The 21,003-nt window shown below is 46.6% G+C and overlaps 1 protein-coding gene across 2 annotated transcripts in view; it reads left to right on the top strand.

The window, feature by feature from the left end:
- TP63 (tumor protein p63) overlaps positions 1-21,003 on the top strand; it is a 130,529-nt gene that overhangs the window by 10,115 nt on the left and 99,411 nt on the right. The window contains exons 2-3 of one of the 2 annotated variants that reach the window (XM_077826078.1): positions 17,473-17,601; positions 19,406-19,538. In XM_077826078.1, coding sequence (XP_077682204.1) covers positions 17,473-17,601; positions 19,406-19,538 — 262 coding nt within the window. Of the gene's footprint in view, positions 1-17,472; positions 17,602-19,405; positions 19,539-21,003 lie in introns of those variants that run through there. The other variant, XM_077826079.1, reaches the window with a different exon arrangement.

The following is a 21,003-nucleotide window of genomic DNA, read 5'->3' as shown; positions in this document are numbered from 1 at the left end:
GTGTTCTTTGCATTTGCCTTCTAACTTTTGAGCCTTTTGGGTTCACATCTGCAAGCTTTTCTCCACCACCATGAGGCAAGAAACTTACTTTTTAAAAAATCAAAGCTGAGACTCTGGCGTATTCACATGATTCCAGGAGTTGGCACTTTAAGAAAAGCACCAAATATCATGAAACTCTCCATAAACCTGTGAGGGTTGGCAATCCTGCAGGCAGCTACGGGTTCATTGTGATAGAAGGGTCCAGTCCTACAAACACATACCACAGGCACAGTTGTAGCGGTGAAGGAATTGGAAGCACTTCCGGTAGCATAGAGCAGTATACTGGCAGAGTTTATAGCAGGTAGCTTGCTAATTAGTTCCTGAAAACACTCCTGCTTTTACTCCTTTTTTATATTTCTGTCCTTCAGAAGCCCTCACCAAATGTAACAGAACATCTTATTTTCTGTTGTTATCGACCAACCAATGGGAATAATTTTATTTTGGTTGGTTTGTTTTTATCCTCCAAAGCACCATTGGATTTCAGCTCATTGGGGTGGGGAGGGAAGTCAGCTAAGCGGAGGAAGCCAGCCCCACTGCATAGACTAAAATGACAAGAAACAGAGTCAAGACTTTGCATGTACCATCTGCTTTGCTCGTGTTTCAGTTTGCATTTTAATAATGCTACACTGGGAGACAGGAAGCTGTGTTTTACAACTTCTCTCTTCTACTGAGAGATGGGAATTTTCAGCATAATTATGATTTTTTTTATAGCAATTCAGTGTGACCAGGCAAATGTGAGAGAGGAAGTTAAATAAACCTCCTGAACAATTTACGGAGCCAGGAATTTGCGTGATGAAAACCATGGCTACGTTCTGAAAAGCAGGTGCCTATGGGAGCCAAAGTCCTACCTGGCTCATCTTAAAATGTCTGAAATCTGTGAGCAGCAGACAGTATAAGCATTCCTTTTCTAAAAAAGATCTGTATATGTGATGGTCTAAGCCTGGGGACTCTGTCCCTCTCTCCTAAGATTATATGTATGAGGCTGAATGCCCTGAGTCCATATATAACGTGACAGTGCCAAGAACCAAATGTAGCCAGCATGATTTCACCTGCCATGCTTCCTTCATGGCTTGGGTCCCCTCTTTATACGAGGGCATGATGTCATCTCTCCAGCCTGTCACTCTGGCCTTCTCATTACCACTGAATTTAGAGAATGTCTGTCTTGCGTGACCTGGGATGACAACAACTCAGCACCTGCTGTCCAATGTGCTCCAGTGTCTAGTGTCCTCACCAGTGGACAATCTGCAGAACTTCAAACACTCGTATAAACAAAGTCTGAGATTTGCTTGAGAGGACTTCTGGGATAACCTGATTCCATGATGCTTCAGGAAGGTCTAGTCACGGAATTAAAAGCGTTCCACACTGGGTGGAATGTGTAAGTCACCTAGGGCAGTGGTTCTCCACGACCGGTCCGTGGACCGACACCAGTCCCTGAGATCTCCCGGACACACTTTAGGAAGGCAGCAAACCGGTCCCTGGTATCAAAAAGGTTTAGAAACTCTTGCCTAGGAAATGTCTCCTTGGACCAACAGGGAAGAGGCAGTCTTAATCCACTCTGGGTTTTGTACTGAGCTCAATGTTGGCTGGGACAGGACCTGGGGGAGCTAGTCAATGCTGAACACACTGCAGGAGTAATCCGTTAAGCCCACACTGTGTCTCCCTGACAAGTGGGGTTCCCATCACCTGGGTCAGAGAAGTGTGCTACAGTCACTGGTTACAACAGTGTAAGGAGGCAGAAGGGAGATTTGTGGCTATAGTTAGGGATCTGAATGGTTTCCCTTCAGACTTTTGTAAGAGTTTGTGAAAGGGCCTGACCAGCGGGACCGGAGGCTGATCTTACTTGGCCAGTGCACTGGTACATAGGCAGTAGCTGTATAAGTGTCTCCCACAGGGACCTGCCCGTGTGCAACGCAGCCTCCTTGGCCTCCAGAGGAAACATGAGCTGAGCCTGTGATTGACCACATGTAGGTCAGGCACTAGGCGTAGTCCTCTGCATTAACCAGTGCAAAGTACCCAGCGCAGCTTGGTCCTGACCCTACACACACGTACAAAACTAAGGGCTCAGTTTTGTGCACTGTGGTAGTTCCAGGCACTTCAGTGTCTTGGTGTGCTTTTGCAGGACCGGGTCCCGAGTTGTAAGTAACTGCACAAAGTAAGAGGGGTGGGGCCTGGGCGTGGGCATGGAATGGGCTCCACTCTGTATAGGGCATGGAAAATACTTTGGGAATTTCCTTCAAAAGATTCCATATAAATGTCCAATATTTAACAGTGCAGTGATTCCAGCAGATCTTGTCTGTGTAGACCAGTGGTTCTCAACTAGGGGTACGCGTACTCCTGGGGTGCACAGAGCTCTTCAAGGGGGTACATCAATTCATCTAGATAGTTGCCTAGTTTTACAACAGGCTACATAAAAAGCACTAGTGAAGTCAGTACAAACTAAATTTCATACAGGCAATGACTTGTTTATACTGCTCTATATGCTATACACTGAAATGTAAATACAATAATTTATATTCCAATTGATTTATTTTATAATTATATGGTAAAAATGAGCAACTAAGCAATTTTTCAGTAATAGTGTGCTGGGACACCTTTGTATTTTTACCTGATTTTTTAAGCAAGTCCTTTTTAAGTGAGGTGAAACTTGGGGGTACATACCACAAACCAGACTCCTGAAATGGGCATAGTAGTCTGGAAAGGTTGAGAGCCACTGGTATAGACTGTGTATGTGTTTGTGTACATTAAGCAGAGGATTACAAATACCTGATGTTGTCTTCTTAACTAGAAGCTATCTATTAACCATAGATCCAGGACATAAACTATACGTTAATAATGTGAGAATTCCCGGCTCTCAGTCCTTTGCTCGGGCTGGATCATGCTTTCTGAGAAGTTACATTTACACAACATACATTGGTGTATATTATGACTCTCCCTACCCCAATATACCCAATTATTTAACCAGGTGTGTTTTTGTTGCAAATAAAGTTCCTCTTCCTTAACCCTAAAAAGAAAAGGAGGACTTGTGGCACCTTAGAGACTAACACATTTATTTGAGCATAAGCTTTCATGAGCTACAGCTCACTTCATTCTTTGGGATTAATATTCCATTGGTCTTTAGTCCACCATAGCGGATAGTGAGGGCCCTATCACATTCATGGCCGTGAGAAAAGTGTCACGGACCATGACATTTAGTCTCCACCCATGAAATCTGGTCTTTTGTGTGCTTTTACCCTACACTATACTGATTTAATGGAAGAAACCAGCATTTCTCAAATTGGGGGTCCTGTCCCAAAGGGGAGTTGCAGGGGGTTGCAAAGTTATTTTAGGGGACTCGTGGTGTTGCCACCCTTACTTCTGCGCTGCCTTCAGAGCTGGGTGGCTGCAGAGCAGTGGCTGTTGGCTAGGGGCCCAGCTCTGAAAGCAGCGCCCTGCCAGCAGCAGCTCAGAAGTAAGGGTGGCAACACCATACCATATCTGCGCTGCTGGCTTCAGACTTGGGCGGCCGGAGCATGGCGGCTGCTGACCGAGGGCCCAGCTCCGCAGACAGCAGCTCAGAAGTAAGGGTGGCAATACCGTACCGTGCCATCCTTCCTTCGGCGCTGCCGATGGCTCTGCCTTCAGAGCTGGGCTCCCGGCCAGCAGCCACTGCTCTCCAGCTGCCCGGCTCAGAAGGCAGCACCGCCCCCAGCAACAGCGCAGAAGTAAGGGTAGCAGTCCTGCAACCCGCCACCCCCCTCCCCGACAATAACCTTGCGACCACCACCACCCTGCCCCCCCCACAACTCCAGGACCCCTACAATTATAACACTGTGAAATTTCGGATTTAAATAGCTGAAATCATGAAATTTACAATTTTTAAAATCCTATGATCATGAAATTGACCAAAATGGACCATGAATTTGGTAGAGCCCTACTGATAGATGCTCCCTTTTATCCACATTATCCTGTATTTTAAAAAAGACAGCAATAACCTCCCAGATCCAGTTGGCAGCCCCTCAGGGCCGTGCCTATCCTGATTTGAACCAGACACTGTTGTAATTTAGCTGGAGGTGTCCGGTTCTCTTTTTTCTATCCACTTTCAAATGTCGCCAGTCTCCACTGGTGGAATTGCATAGTGTTAATTATGAGGCAGTTTCAAGTAACGTGACTATCTTGCTTAAGATCAGATGCAGTTGGCTGAATTGTCTTTACACTAAGTATAATAAATAGTTTCCTATTTTGCGTTGTGGTCTGTGTGTGTGTGAGAGACAGACATAGATGAATGAAAACTGAGGAATGCTGATTGCTAGAAGAAAGGCTGGAAATGTTAAAAGTACACCCACCACGAGTGCTGGATTCAGTAGTCTGCTGTAAGTGCTGCAATCGGGTGACTGCTGCACTCACAAAAAAGCGTCAACACTAACGACAGGAAAGCTTTAAAAGGGCTGAGGTTTTGTTCAGAAAAGCACCTGAAAGTTTGGATTTTTAGCCAGACCCTATCCAAACCTGTCAGGTTTGCAAATCTAGGCTCTCAAAATCAATGGACAATTGTGATGGTTGCATGTGCAAAGTAGACGTAAAAGTGTACTCACAGTTATTGGCATGGCTCTATAATTTCGAAAATAGGCCAGGAAGTCTAGCAGTTTGTTTTTTTAACTTTTACTATTTCCTGTTGCTCCAAGGATCGGTTTAATAAGAAACACAATGGTTGTAATTTTGTAACTGTTCTAGGCATTTAAAAAAAATCTAGCCCCCTTGACAATGTTTCTTTTGTAAATGGATGAATTCTGTGGCAAAGCCATTCTGTGATTACAGAACACTGCCGCATAGTAGAGATCTCTGAGTCTCTTTCAAGGCTTGCTGGCTGCTTCTGTGTGCACCTATTGAACTGTCTGGTGCAATCCATTATTAACGACGGATCAGCTGGTTGCTTGTTGATGTTGAGTTAAGTGCTTGCCCAGAGGCATCGAAAGACAATTCCTTTTGATTTTAATTGTAGCTGCAAAATAGTTGTGAATGCCATTGTTATGAGGAACATTAATGTGTGACAGCATTTTAGAAATGTCATGAGGTAACTATGTTAATTGCAGTATCTTAGCTCTGTCTCCAGAAACCTTCTCTGCCTGTCCAGACTGCAGCACAAACAGTCCCTCTACAATCAAGTCTAAATGCTCTTTCTGCTCATTTCTTTGCAGTGTTGTTGTAGCTGTATTGGTCCCAGGATATGGGTGAGATATAAAAGATATTGTCCCCCTCATCGCTAATAGAAAAGGAGGACTTGTGGCACCTTAGAGACTAACCAATTTATTTGAGCATAAGCTTTCGTACATCCAATGAAGTGATGCATCCGATGCATCCGATGAAGCGAGCTGTAGCTCACGGAAGCTTATGCTCAAATAAATTGGTTAGTCTCTAAGGTGCCACAAGTACTCCTTTTCTTTTTGCGAATACAGACTAACATGGCTGTTACTCTGAAACCTCTCATCGCTAATGTCCTTCTTTCACCATTTCCCTGAGGAGAATAGGAAGGCAATTAATTTTCTTACAGCTGTGGTGTAGTAATGCTTTGTTGGGCTACCTAGAAAGCAGCTGACCTATCCCAGGGCTTCCAGAACCAAAAAAGAAAAAAGTCCATATTGGTCAGGGAAACAATGCAACACGGTTGTTCAGTCACACTGGGGCTAGATTGCCTTGATGGGAGCTGCTGGGTGCTTCTGAAAATCTGTCCTTTTATTTAGGTGCCTAAATAGGCGCTGAGTTCATGTTAAAACCTGGTTCCTTTTGTGAGTGCTGGGCATTGAAAAATCTGACTCTGTGCTCTTAAGAAACCAGCCTAGGGGGTGTGTGTCAGGTCACCGGCCACGGCTTGGCTGGGTGGCGCTAGTGTGTACTTGTGTGTTGCTCTGCTGAGAGGCCTGTTTGGAGCAAGGTTCTGGGTGGAGGTTCCTGGCATGCTGCAGAGTGTGCAGCTTGCCTGCACTGCGAAGCACTGCAGGACGTCGTGGGAGAAGGCCTTTGTGCCTGAAGCAACACGGGGTCATTTCCCGGAAAACAGAGAGCTGGAGGTAGAGTCCTTGCACGATTAAGAACACAGCTTAGGTATATTAATGGCTGCTACAGTTTAGATTCCACTTACTTTTGTCTCTTGTGTGGCAAGCAGTGTTTCCACCCAGTCCGCAGGAGTATGGTCATGACGTTGTTAGATTTAGGGCCCACTAGGGACCCTGTGCCAAGCAGAGGTTAAAGCTTGAGAAGTACCTTTTATTAGTTAATTTACAGAGAGATACAGTAATGCAAACTCATGCATTTGGATTTTATTTAGGGGAGAGCTCTGCGTGTTTGTGTGTGTGTCTGTGTAAGTCCATTTCATGCTGTGCTGAGTTTGCTTACATGAAGTTTACATTGCTGTCTAAGCAACTGTTGTATTTATTACCTGGGCTGACTGATATTTATACCCAATATGTTGGCACGTTGTGGGATTGCACCGGCACTGGACTTAATTTACAATACTGTTTGCAGTACACTCTTTATTCCATACTCGTGGATATTACTAATGCTCTCCAATACCACTGGGTACCTTGCGTACGCAGGACCAAATCCAGTGCCCCCAGGGGGCTTAATGGGAGTTTTGTGTGAGTAAGACCTGGGTAAAACTGAGGAATTGGCTCATTGTCACTGTAATTGCTTCAAATGGGAAATAACAGATGGAGGCTAAACCTAACTAAAACAGACAAATATATGTATCTCAAACAAAATGTCTTTCTGTTCTTATTGATTTGTAGGAGCATAGCTTCTAGGAGCCCGGGTTGTGGATCAATACCCCACTGGGCTAGGCAATTTACAAACATGAAACACAAAGATGGCTGCTGGGCAATAAAGCTTCTGTTGTTTGGGGAAACCCTGCATAACTCATGGGGACCTGTATCCTTAGCGAGTAATGTAAGCCCCCAAAACTAACGACAATAACACAGGACAGTCTGATAAAGGGATTCTTATCCCTTTGTTCTATGGGCAAAGCTTTCAAAGCTATAGCCAAAATGTTCTAAGTCGGGTGCCATATTCATGCAGGTAGTAATGTAGGAAATTGCTTGTTCTTAGCACCTCTGAAACTTGGGCCATTTATTTAGATGCTTGACTATGGATTTCAGTGCCCTTTTAGGAACTCTAGTTGAAAATATTGGCCTAGGGTCCCAAACTGTGTATCTTGAAACAGGATCAGCATCCAGACAGCTCTTACAAGAACACAGACCAGAGGGGAGTGCAGTCCCCTGCTATCACAGGCAAGGCCCCCCCACAATTCTGTTCATATTAGATTTATAATAAATTTCAGCGAAAACCCTGAAGTCACAAATGCTCAGGTATTAAGGTGATGAATTGTCTAGAAACCTATGAATAAATAATTATAAAGAAAAGAGATCTGAAGCTCAAGTTCAGTGGTTTCGTGATGTTGATGGACACTCCCCTCCTATTTGATCAGGAAAATTTTGGGCTGACGGGACTGCTTTAAAAGATGAAAAGGCTGATGAGCAAGTTCCAGGTATCACTGGACAAATATTTCAGTAGGCAAATTTAGGGCTTAAACAGATTCAGATAGAACGTGAGTTTCCAGTTTGGGGGGGGGATTTTTTTTTTCTGGAATTTTGGATAAAATTAAGGGTGGGATTTTTAAAGCACTTATGTAACTTGGGACTCTTAAGTCCCATTTTCAGAGTCACCTGTGTGCTTTGGAGCCTACGTTCCACTGAAAGTCAAGTGCCCAGGTGACTTCTGAAAATGGGACATAGACTCCTCAGCACCGATCTAGGTGTTCATGAAAATTTTACCCATTGTGCGTTTATTCTGCAATGGAAGGAAGATTTTCAAATCAAATATTTTGCCTTTTTCTTTTTCTTTTTTTTTTGGGGGGAGGAAGGGATTTAAAAAAAAACCCAAGGATTTTATTTTGAGAGCACTGAATTTGAATTTTCCATTAACTTGAAGATTTTTTCCCCCCCGAGAATGTTGTGCAGATAAGAGCTTTTCCTGTGTCAAGTGAGACAACCGTTAATTACAGTTCTCCCCATCTCCAGCTGGACAGCATTATTAAACATCTCAACAACACACTTGGGGACAGGATCTTTCAAAAAAGTGTCGGGGGGAAGTATTTAAATTTCAAAATTGCCAAAAAATTATTTTCATTATTTAATAAATAAAAGACTGGTGGGTAGGTTTTTCTCTTAAAACCTAAAACTGGAAACCCTCTCTGTAACATTTAACTGCTATAGTGGTGGTACGGAGACCAAGCTCTTATATAGCACTTTTCATTCAAGCACTTTACAAACATCATTATCATCGTTTTACAAATGGGGAAACTGAGGCACAGAGAGACATGACTTGCTCAACATCACTCAGCAGGTCAGGGCAGAGATGCTGTTAGAACCTGGTAGCCTGATCCATAGGCCAGTGCTCTATCCACTGGGAAGTACTACCTCTAAAAACTAAAGAAATGCCCACGATACCTAATGAGAGGAGGTCACAAGTGACAGTTGTCAGGGTGATTCTGATGAAGCATGGAGGGCAGAAGTCCCAGTCCTCTGTGGTTTGCTGGTGTCTTTATTATGGCTCTTCCATTTCACCTGCAGAGGTGGCTATCCTTGGGAGGCAGGGATGATTCCTTGCTCTCAGCTCTGGTGGAGGTCTGAGGGGAGCCTCGCTGCCTACTCTGATCAGGTTACTGTCACGTGGCCGCAGTCAGTAACAAGGTAACATGCACTAAGAGGGTGATGTGAAGTGGAAAATGTCACGCCTTCTATGGGTACAATAACACCCAGATGACTGTAAGTGAAAGATGCTGGTGAATAACAATAATTTTTCAGTTTGTGGATGTGTTTGTACAGCGTTTTTGGCTGTAGCTAGTTTCACTGTTTCTTTTGTACAGTCAGTTTCTTCTTTGCAGAAAGAACCCGGACCAACAGCGACAGGAGAACAAAACGCCTCTTTCCCGCTCCTCTGAAAAAGGAATTAAAACAGAAAATCAGGACATGCTATTAAAGATGGTTCTACCAGCATGAAAAGTAGTCAGTGTCCCTTTAAGGGTCGCTAGCTCCTATCCTCAGCTGTGCATGATTGATTCTGTAGAGATGCCTTCCTGTGTTACACAGATATTTTGCTTGCATGTTTTGAGCCCAGTTCCTCTCTCCTGCCCTGTTGCCGCTCCCAACTCCGGCTCGTGTTCTGTGTGCGCAGCGCTTGGTTCACCTTGAAGCCAAGGAGTTCCTACCGGATGATAAAACTCCTAGCCCTGTCCTGCTGCCCTTCCCTATGGCACAATCAGTTTCCCAGCCCATAGTTCCTGTCCTTGTCCTGATTCCCCAGGTCTCGTCTGGTCTGATATCACCGCCCCAAATTCTTTGCTGTTGTCCGTGTGTTTTCTGGGATGATGGTAGCTGAGGATCTGGGAAAATTGAATCAGGCCCTAGGGACCCAAGAAATACAGGAAGAGCTGTGACTTGTGCTCTGGGTGGGCATTTTTTTGCTACAAAAACCTCCATTTGCTGAGGATAGCTTTCCCTTCTCCATAGTCACATTCATAGATTCATAGATACTAATGTCAGAAGGGACCATTATGATCGTTTAGTCTGACCTCCTGCACAACGCAGGCCACAGAATTTCACCCACCCACTCCTGCGAAAAACCTCTCACCTATGTCTGAGCTATAAGTCCTCAAATCGTGGTTTAAAGACTTCAAGGAGCAGAGAATCCTCCAGCAAGTGACCTGTGCCCCATGCTATAGAGGAAGGCGAAAAACCTCCAGGGCCTCTTCCAATCTGCCCTGGAGGAAAATTCCTTCCTGACCCCAAATATGGCGACGGCTACACCCTGAGCATATGGGCAAGATTCACCAGCCAGATACTACAGAAAATTCTTTCCTGGGTAACTCAGATCCCACCCCATCTAATATCCCATCACAGGCCATTGGGCCTATTTACCATGAATATTTAATTACCAAAACCATGTTATCCCATCATACCATTACCCCCCTACGCCATGGCTACCTCAGTTTCCAGCTGCAGGCATTTACAAAATAAAGGTCATGGGCCTAAGATGTGGTAGAGGAGTCCTAAGGTATTTGGAGCAGATCCCTGAAGTCTGGCTGCTGATTGAAACTACTTGGATCTGAAATCTGGGCTGGAAACCTAAGTAAAACTAATTGTGTACCATTCAATAATACCCACTGCCGCCGGGCCAGGAATCCCCAGACACCAGTCTCTGTTGGGGTTCCATAAGCCAAGCTCCTGAAATTCAGTTGTAGGCAGGGAAATAAGGGGAAAAAAATAAAAAATATGTGGTCCAAGTTTGGGGTGGTTCCTTGTTTTACTCACATTGTTTCACTAGGCCTCAGGTCCGAGGCCTGTCAGGAAGTTTAGAAGGCGATGAAGTGGAGGGTGTGGGGGGAGTTCAGGAAGGGTCTGAGGCCCAAAGTTAGGGTCCAGATCTCCAGCCTGTCACAGAATATACAAGTGTTTGGATCCAAGGGTTTTGTATTGGCCCATCGTGGAGATGGGGGACAATGGCAAAATTCAGATCTGAGCCTCCCCAATCGTTGGGGTGGAGGGCTGCTCACACAGGGACATTTTATTTTGGACCCGTCCCTAATGCAATAAGCCTGTTTGGTTATTGGGGGCCTTTAACAAGCTCTTCCAGCGTGTATATTGACGGCGCGGGGGGGGGGGTGTATGAGCCTGTCCCACAGAGTTAGGGGAATTCCAGATGACACCGCTTGCCAGATTCTCTCGCTTGTCCCACGCTGCCAACTCCGCCTCCTTCTCTTCTTGCACAGCTGTGTGCTTCATTAAATAGTGATGTCTACAAATCACTGCAGTGTTAAAATGTAGAGCAGGGGGAATTCCAGTGCTCTGAACGCTGCCAAGTTCCTAGAGTTTTAGCAGCACACTCAGAAAGAACAAGGGCCCCCACCCCTTTCAAGAACTAAAAATATGACTATACCAAGATTTGGTCAATTATGTAGACGGCTTTTGAATTCTACTGTGGTTGTATCTTGTGCCTCTTCATGTACTTGAATGGATTTCCTCAGCTGTCGCAGGGAGAGGCCAGTGTTTGGATTAGAATCACGGAGGTCGAGCCTGAGACCATCGACTCATCTCACTGTTGACCAGCTTCGCTATTTGACCCCAGCCTTCAGGCTGTCGAATGCTAATGCGTTAACCAGCTATGCCTCCTAGCCATGCATCTAGAGGGTGTTAAGGACTAGGTGACGTGTAAACTAGGTGACGTGTAAAGGGTTAATTACTCAGGAAGGGCAGTTTATCTAGTTAAATCACTAGAGTGAGGGGATTAAGGTTCAAATCCTTGTCCTGTGAGCTCCCTATGCGACCACTTGATCTGAATGGCCAAGATAGGCAGAAGTGGGTACCTACCCTGAGACACCTTAAAAGGGCCTGACTTTTCAGAAAGTGCAGGGCACCCACTGTCTGAGAATCGGCCCTTTAAGGTGTCCCTAGTCAGGCATCCAAAATCACTGGTCACTTTTGAAAATGTCCGCTTGTGTACCTCAGTGCCGCGCTGGTAAAACGGGGGAATTACTGCCCTACCTCACAGGAGGGCTGTGAGGACAACGTGATCTAAGGTGTGCAAACTGCTCTGGTGCCAGGGGCCAGGTCAGTAGACGTTTATTTGGAGCTTGGCTCCTGATTTGTTAAATGGGGGCAGGCTTTTTTAGAAACCAGCTTTCTAGCCCTTTTGTTTTCCATGAGATGCTGCAGCCTTTCTCATATTATGTGAGCCCCTCCAAATGGGCCCCAGCAATACCGAGGGGCCTGAAAGAAACCAAAACGTTTGTCTTGGGAGAGAAGAGAGAAGCAAGAGCCTGTAACCCAAACTTTCCAGTCTTCAAAACCAGTTTGCTTTAGGGTGGGATCTGCTCTAGTTTGTCCATCCTTAGCATGAATTATACCCCTCTCCCCGCAGTGAGACTCCTCCAGACTTCTATACCATGGAGTTAAGGTTTATAAGCCAAGGCAATTTTGTATCAAGAGCTCATATGCTATTAGTGTTATGGGGAGAAAATTCCTACCCCCTGCAAAAAGGCCTGATTTCCCAGAGATGCTGGAGTCCATTAATGCTGCAGGTCAACACCTCTGAAAAACAGACCATTAAGCCTTAACTAGCTTTAGACTTCTCTATGATTTCTTATTCACATCTGTTCTCCCCACGTACTATAAACCCTACAGCTAGCCTGATGACAGTTCAGATCTTCTCGTCCCTGACACCTGTACTGAAGAGGGAAAAGCAAATAAACCCCGGCACATGCCTTGCTGGGGTGGTGTTTTTGGTTTTTCAATATCGTCTGTCAAGAGCAGGGGTTCTCAGACTGTGGGTCGGGACCCCTCAGGGGGTTGCAAGGTTATTACATGGGGGGGTCACAAGCTGTCAGCCTCCATCCCAAACCCTGCTTTGCCTCCAGCATTTATAATGGTGTTAAATATATAAAAATGTTATAAACATATAAAATATAATTATAAGGAGGGGTTGCATTAGAGCCTTGCTATGTGAAAGGGGTCACCAGCACAAAAATTTGAGAACCACTGCTCAAGAGGCAGATGGACTCAAGCATGGAGCTTTATCTTTAGCTCCGCCCCAGACCCTCTCCTTATATAAATATGAAGCACCTGGCCCTAAGGCTGGGTGTGTCTGGTCTCAAACACAGGGCTACTTTCTTGAGGTGTTGTGGGCATAGAAAGGTTCTCTCCTTTCAAAAGTGTAAGTAAAATAGGCTTTTGTGCTCCGTTTTATTAGTGATTTGTAAACAAGAACATATGCACTGAGTAATGCTACTATGGTAGGAATATCAACCCTGCTACAGTCACCATGGCAGTTTTCTCCTCTCTTATCATTCCCTGATATCAGAAGTGTTATTTCTGATTAAGAGAATGCTGTGCCCTCTTTCTCCTAGTGTAGAAGAGGCAGAATCGTTGTGGGTGAATGAGTTGATGCTTTGAGGTTCTCCTGTCTCTTCCTGAATCTGCTAATGACTTGTTTGATGGTAAACTAGTCACTTAAGGCTTGATTGTCAGACATTCTGGGAATCCACAGCTCTAGCAGAAGTGAATAGGAACTGCAGTTGTTTAAGTATCTGATTTTCAGAAGTGCTAATCTGCTGTGCCTCACCTTACCATCTGTGTGGTGGTGGTGTTGTTTTTTATTCCTATCTGTTGGGAGAGTTAATATTTGCAAAGCCCATTTAAGCTAGTTAGAGCACAGGTGCTGTGTAAGTTTTAAAAGTGACCTGGCAGTCAGTTTCATGGCAAATTATGTTGTTTTCCCACCTAAGGGATATGACATAATTCTGCCACACAATGTAGTGTAATTCTTGTAAAATTATCGGAGAGAGATAAACATTCAATGCACATAAGGCTTTATATGTGAGGATCGCTAGGCATGTGTGAAAAGCCCCTGGAACTGTGATACAGAGCTGTGATTCCATCTGGTCTTGCAAGGTAAGTAGGATTGGGTGGGGTCAGTGTTTTGGAGGGGAGGCACACGAGTAACACTAGCTGATGCTGGAAGTGATCCTGGTGACTGAGTAGGCTGAACTCTGAGTCAGTATGGAAGCAATGCTCCAGCACAGTGCTAAGGAAAATTGTACTGATGGAGAGAGATTGCCTCTTAGATGAGACAAAACCATGGTCCTTTTGATCACTAAAGATCCCCTGGAGCTTTTTATAAGAGGGGAGTTGTCAGCTCCGGTGTTCAAGCCAAATTACAACTTGGTGACGGTCTACATTCCCCAGTCTGTTGTAACTGGATCTGGTAATTCTCCGCTTACCGTCGTATAATGTTCCATTTAAACACTCGCTGTGTTTCACCTTAGAGGTTCCTGCACTGAACCCAGTTTCTAGTTTGTGTGTCAGCATATGGTCCAATTGTACAAAGATTTGCTACCAGGCTTCAGTCCCATTAAAGTCAGTAGTCTGGTAGTAATGCCCAGCAGTAAGCCCTGTACGTGGTAGTGTTCGCAATGTCACACACTAAATAGGTAATACACTTTGGGATGCGAAGTGCTGCATGAAAGTAACAATCTAGTGACTGGAAGTAGCAATCCAACTCCCAATCCTGAAAATGCTTACATGTGTGGTTAACTCTGTACACACAGTCTCACTGAAGTCGGAGACTTGGGTGACTTAAAGATGCAGGTTGGGGGGCCTAAATGCATGGAGTGAGGTCAGATGGATGGAGTTTATGCCCTGCTTGTTTTTCTGGGGGGGAAAAAAAAATCATGCATTCCTGTAAACTATTCAGTACAGAGGCTGCTCTAACGCCTAGCAGGCTAAAGGGGTGGTGACGAAAGGTTAGGCACCAAATTTAGGTTTTGTGGGGAGGGGATGGAAACACCCTAATCTGCACTATGACTTTTATTTTAAATGTTTCCTTGCAGCACAGTAACCTGGGTATTTTAGTGCACTGGAAGCAGGATGCTTTGGAAAAGCCTCAGCAAATAAATAGAAAGTGACCTGCCAATTGCCATTGTCCCAGCTGAGCAAAGAGCAATACTGACTGTTCCTTAAGATTTTCCCTCTTTAAACTCTTTGCAGATGTTAGCTAGTGAACCCATACAGCCTCCCTGTGAGGATAGGGGGGTGGTTGTAATTGCACAAATAGGGAAACCGAGGCAGAGGCACTAGCCTACAGAGGGGGAGTACAGAGCTTGTTTGTTTAAAAAGTTTTATGTTGGAATTTAAATGAAAGAAATAATGGTACGTTTCTGTTGGTCTAGGGAAATGTAAAAGCTCTTTTTTTTTGCACCACTTGAAAAGTGTGGACCCGTAATCCAACAGGGCCCCTTTGCAAATAAATACACATGGGATCACCCTGTGTGGGGCGAAAGGACAAACGTGTGACGTCGTATGAATGTGGCTCAGGGGAAGTCCTAGCACTAGAGGAGGACCAGAGAGGGCTGAGGCTGTACAGAATGTGGGCAGAATTGCATTCTCACATCCAAGCTCATCTGATTGTACCCTCTGCCTGGCCACATATCATGCCTTCCTAGGTGCTGGTCACTGGTGGAGGTGGGATATAGAATCTGAAGGACCCAAACTGCCCAATACTGGATGGAAATTCCCAGGTGTTTCTTCCCCTTCTCCCCTCTTCCCCCCACCCCAAACCCCCCCCCCAAAACAAACAAAACACAGCCAGTGCAAATTAACTCCCCAAAGCAGCATAACTGAGGGTTTGTCACAGAAGGGCTGCTGAGAATACCTGATTGTGGGCAGAAACAAAAACAACCTCTGCAAAATTCATTGCACTGCTGCGGATTGGGATGTTTTCCTCCTCTGCCCGTGTGCCCGAATCTGTGTGGGTTAGTTCCTGGCCATGTGGCCTAGCGCTGAGATAGCTAGGAACCAAGTGGGGCAAGTTGTAACTTGCAGGAGGACTCTGGTGCTGAGGAGTTGTTGATTAAAGGAAGACCTGTGGGGAGTGGCTTGGTGAGCAACTCTGAGCTGATGCCATTGGTCATAGTCACTTCCTAAGGGGTGAGTTTTTGGAAGTCAATGATTGTTAGCTGCTGGCCCGGGCTCCTGGTGGGTCAGTGGCAAACAGGTTTGTGCATGCAGGGAGCTTGGCAGAGCAGACGGTTTGGTGGGTTGATAATATGTATTGACATTGATACGAGGTCAGGGATAGGTACACCAATTGTGAGCAGTGCCTAAGGGCCTGTGAAGTTTGTGGAATCCATAGGTCAAGTCTATGAAGGATCTGTTGCATGTAGCAAAGTGAGTGATCTCTTCTGCTTCTCCATAGATCCTGAACAGGGGCTCTGGGCATTGCTGAACACCTTGATCCATGAAATGAAGGGGTCAGGAACTGTGGCAAGGGGAGCTCAGGGTTTAATGCTTTCCATCCCTGTTTTCTTTGGCATTCTCAGGAGCGTGGGGCAGTTTGGTGGGGTGTTGGTGCAGGGCTTGGGGAGCGGGAGAGGAGAGGCAGGAGGCGCTGGAGTGGTAGCTGGGGAGTGGGTAGGCAAAGCAGGCAAGTGGAGGACTGTCACTCCTGTTTGTGCTCAGTGGGGCCCTGACCTGCCTGAGGCCTCTGGATCCTACTGTAATAAAGTGTGATGTGCTAAATTATATCAAGGTTCGCACTCGTGCTCTTGTCTTCCTCTTCCCTCACCTGACCTGCAGAGAGCATGGGAGTCTGCTCTAGCACTCAGCCTCAGCCTTGTCCTTCAGATCAAGCTGCAGAGACTTGCTCTGAGCTCTGGAGGTGCCCAGTTCTGGACAGTGGCTGTCGTACTTCTTTTTTCTTAAGCATTTGTACAAATCTAAATAAAGGGACAGCTTTTTCAAAAGCTCTTGTGCTTCATCCCATCCTCTCTTGGACCGTGGGAGGCCAGGTTGTGTCATAAGTGGAAAGCAAAAGAGATTGCAGCCCATTTATAAAGCTGCCTGTTCCCAAGTGCTCTCCTGAGGGCTTCTCGCTGTAACTCGGTCACACTTAATAGCGCTCTCACCTGCTGTCGGTAGGAACTTCACTTGAACGCCCTCTGCTAAACGGAAAGCCCATTGCTGGCCATTCAAGGTACTCTGTGCGAAAGCTTTGCTGTCCTCAGTGGAGTTGGGGCTGCTTAAGTGTGTGATGAGTTTGGCTCTGAGAGAGAGAGTGTGTGTACTTTTGCATAGGAAAGTGTTGTATTTTCTCTGTTTTGAGTGCTTTTTGTTAATGTAATCTTTAAACGTTTAGTTTACTTGGGCTTCTTTTTTCAGCAAGAAAAATGAGATTAAAATACCACTTTACATCTAATTTGAGCATGTTCGATCATTATTCTACAGTTAAAATTGTGAATAGCTCTAAAGCAGGAAAAGTACATATGCTTTTAAACCAAAAAATTGATGAAAATTTTCTAAAAATCACCACTTTTGGCCCAAGATAAAAGCTACAGTATAATTATTTATTATTTACATAACAGTACCACTTAACGGGGCCCTGTTATACTAGGTCCTATGCAGACACCAGTTAGAGGCAGTCCCTGTGCCAAAGAACTTACACTGTAAATAGACAAGACAGTCAGAAGCAGGAGTGGAAACAGAGGCAAACTAACTTGTGCAAGATCACACTGCAGGTCAGTGATGGAGATGGGAACAGAACCCAGATCTCCTGATTCCCAGCCCTGTACTCTGCCCCATTTAAGTGCAAAATATTGTGGTGATTTATGTGAGGATGACATAAAGTTTGATTGTAAGATTCCATGTAATACAGAATTACAGTGGAGTGGGTGGCTGGGGGTTGTCCTAAGTCTCTCCCTTCTAAACACATCCCTAGTATCAGGGGTTGCAGGTTGTACAGCTATGAATGTTCCAGGCGTTTAGTGTGTCTCCCTTTTTCACACAATTGTTTCTGTTGATGGGTTTCTTAGTAGTTTAAACGAGGATTCAATATCATCTATTTATTTGCTGTAAGGTTTGTGGAAACTCCAGGCCATTTCTCCTGGACGGAGAGTTACTACCGATCCACCATGTCCCAGAGCTCGCAGACAAGAGAATTCCTCAGTCCAGAGGTTTTCCAGCACATCTGGGACTTTCTGGAACAGTAAGTACCAGCAGACAGACTGCTGCAGGCGGGCATTTGGGGGGCAGGCTGTCAGTGCAGCTCAGAGAATTGGTGTTGTAGATTCCAGAGTCCTTTGTGTCTCGGTGACTGCTAGGGATCTAGCCAAGTCTGTGGTGACTCATGGTTACCGGGTGGCTGCTGGGGGCACTGAAGCGGGTCTCAATTTGGTTCATGGTGGACAGATGTCTGTTTCACAAGTGGCACCCTTGACGGGCTCGGTAGAGAGGCTATGGACTGGTTGGACATGGGGACATGCTTTTCCCCCTTGGGGGAGGCTGAGGGAACAAATATGAAACAGATGTTAGTCACGTGGCCAAATGCACGGCTGGGAGATGCTCGGACTCCATGGTGCTGAGTGCGATATAAGAACTGGGAGGGAACAGAACTGGGGCACTACGCACCCTCAGAAGGGCAGGCATGTCTCATCAGGTCAGGGTTGAGGCAGGTTGATGTGGGAAGTTTGGGGCAGTTGCTGGGCAGAGCACACTTCAGTTCTTGCAGGAGTGACCTCAGCTTTTTTTGCTGATCCAGGGTGGAAAATGTTTTCGGTGTCCTCCCCCCCAAGCCTCCCCCAAATGGCTGAGACCTCCCAGAAAGCTGAGTTGGCATGGTGATGTGGCTCACCCTAGACCTAGGGCCTAGGGTAACTGCCCTGCAGGGCCCTCCTTAGGGAAAATGGTGCCCTGGGTGAACTTGTACCCCCGCTGCATCCCCTGGGCTTCCATCCATCCTCCCAGGCCCCGCTGCCTACCCCCTCCCCATTGCCACAAGCTCCCTTCTGCAGCTTCGCACCCCAGGCCTGCACGCTCCTAGCCTCTTGACCACGGTGCCCTGGGCAGTTGCTAGGGTCGCCCACTCTGACTGAAGCTATTCCGGGAGATTTTTTTTCCCCCAACATGACCTAACATCAATAATTGTACTGTACCTATTAAAATCTCCCAGATTGCTTTCAGTAGTCACTGGGAGATTGATGCTGATTCCGGCAGACTTCTGGCCAATCTGGGAGGGCTGGCAACCCAAGCGGTTGCCCACCCATCATGGTGGCCCTGCCACCCTGCTCATCCACCCTGCCTACTAGATTTATTGAAGTAAGCCCATTGGTAACGTCCACCTCTCCTCCCCTCTGACTCCTCCCCACAATGCGTCTCCTAACCTCTAGGTGCTGTGCTGAGGGGAGGGAAAGATTTCAAGGAGTTCCTGGTCTCAGCCAGGTTGGGAATCATGAGAACGTCCCTTCTCCCCCAGTATCGATTCTTTGGTCCTAACCGGCTCCAAGACCTGCGGAGAGGAGGGGAGGAAAGTGAAGAGGTTTTAGTGAAACCTTCTAGGGAGGTTTGGGTTGGACTTGAGTTTCATTGGCATGGGGTTTCTGGGGAATGAGGGAGGACTGTGTCCCCTTCTTGACACCCACTGTTAGCTGTAACATGGTGAGAGGAAGGTTTAAATCCTCTCTTGCTGGCTTTGAGCTCCCTTATTTCCCCCAGTGGCTTAACAGATTTGTTGCTCATTGCTTGACTCCACGGGACAGTCCCTTCAGTCCCAGCCCGGTGCACTAGCCACAGTGGCTGCTATTAAGACTGTTGGCAAACACTCATGCTTTATCTGAGGGGTCCCTGCTTTCCACCATACTTGGCATAGGGATTGTCGGTGCTACCGGCTGGCAGACACTGGGCTGTTGGGTGAAATTCTGGCCCCACTGAAGTCAAATTGGAGCTATGCTGTCGACTTCAGTGGAGTCAGGATTTCAGTCATTGTTTTAATGACTTTCTTTTCTTCCTCTTAGGCCGATATGTTCAGTTCAGCCGATCAACTTGAACTTCATGGACGATACCTCAGACAATGGCCCTACAAACAAAATAGAGATCAGTATGGATTGTGTCCGGATGCAGGATGCGGATGGGAGCGACCCCATGTGGGTGAGTCTGTGTAAGCCTTTGCTCTGGGCCCTGTCTATGCTGCGGCACTAGCCCTGGTTCTGAATGGTGGCCTGACAGGCCTGTGGCTAACCCTTGGAGGTGCTCGCCCTGTGAAAGGCCTCGCTCCCCGGCGCTGATCTCAGGAGCCAGCTCTCTGCACCTTGCCTGGTGGCCCTGCTGGTGGAGATGTTTGCATTTGCGTTCTGTGGTGCCTCTGATTTGAAGCATTGCTGAGCGAGGGGGGCAGAGTCTGGGAGTGCAAATGAAGGAAGGGCCAAGCAAAGCAGGTTTTGGAGGGATCGGAGAGGGAGCTCTCAGCAGCCCCTCATTCTTGCCTTCCAGCCAGCTCCTGCCGCAGGCTCTCTCCCCTGCTTACAGCGCACTTATGTGGGCTGAGGGTTTAAACACTGGTGGCTGCCGGTATCCGGACTACCCTGGCGCTCCCACTGGTGCCTTCACCAAGGGAGCAAGGCTAGAGGAGCGACAGCAGGAATTCTTTAACCGGACAAGCAGGGTAGTGCAGACACAGCCTGAAAACCTGGGTCCCCAGCCTGGTTATTGCTCCTCCCCTTCCACCACCCGGACAGGCAAGAGTAAACGGCGATTCTAATGAGATTTGGCCACCATTGTGTTTCACCAGCATGTTTGGTGGTGACGTGCAGGGGAGGCCTTGGTGGTGGCTGGTTTATTTGCCCTTGGTTCTTTCTCTTGGCAAGCGTTCTGGGGGCTGACAGTTCCCTGTGTCGCTTTACAGGCTGGAGAGGGGGGTCGTAGCGTTTGCTGGCCATGCCCAGCTCCTGATTCTGCAGTCATGCCGTCTCTTCTCCTTGACTAGGACGCTCTGTGCCAAAACTTTCCACATGAGCAGTTCCTTTTTTGTTACGTTGCAGCTTGGGTGTTTTTTCCCCCCGGACTTATGATTATTGCTAGAGTCAGCAGAACCAAGTTCTCCACTCCCTGTATTCCACCTACAGAATCCATAACAGTTAAGTCACAAGATCATTAGGATATTTATAGGCTAATCTTACAGGTTTCTAGTGCTGCAGCAGTCCATCATAGTGGCCGATTCGCATCCTGGCAGTGACCATCGTGCTTGTAATTCAGAGGCATGAGTCAAGGACCACAGGGGTTTCCAGGCCTTGTCTACTCCAGATCTCAATGCTGGAAGGTAGATTGTCCCATCAGGGAGGGTACGTGTCACAAAGCCCACACAGAATGGAGATCCTGCCTCTACCACCCACGAGGGGGCAAAGTTTGGCTGTTTCCTTGAAAGGTTGCAGGGGCCCCAAAAGGTTGGACAGTTCTGGTAAAATGGTGCCCTTAGAAAGTTCCTCCAGTCTGAAAGACTCTCCCTGTTCTGTGGGGATTCCCCATCTATAAAATGGGAAATTTCATTAGAACTAAGCTGGTGGAATCGCTTAAAAGCATCGGCTGTATCTTTGCCAGCTTCCCTTCCACATCCGAC

The sequence above is a fragment of the Eretmochelys imbricata genome, chromosome 9, assembly GCF_965152235.1.
Source record: "Eretmochelys imbricata isolate rEreImb1 chromosome 9, rEreImb1.hap1, whole genome shotgun sequence".
In the NCBI taxonomy this organism is placed as follows: domain Eukaryota; kingdom Metazoa; phylum Chordata; order Testudines; family Cheloniidae; genus Eretmochelys; species Eretmochelys imbricata.
Note: the sequence above shows the minus strand (reverse complement) of the source record. Positions and strands in the feature narration are given on the sequence as shown.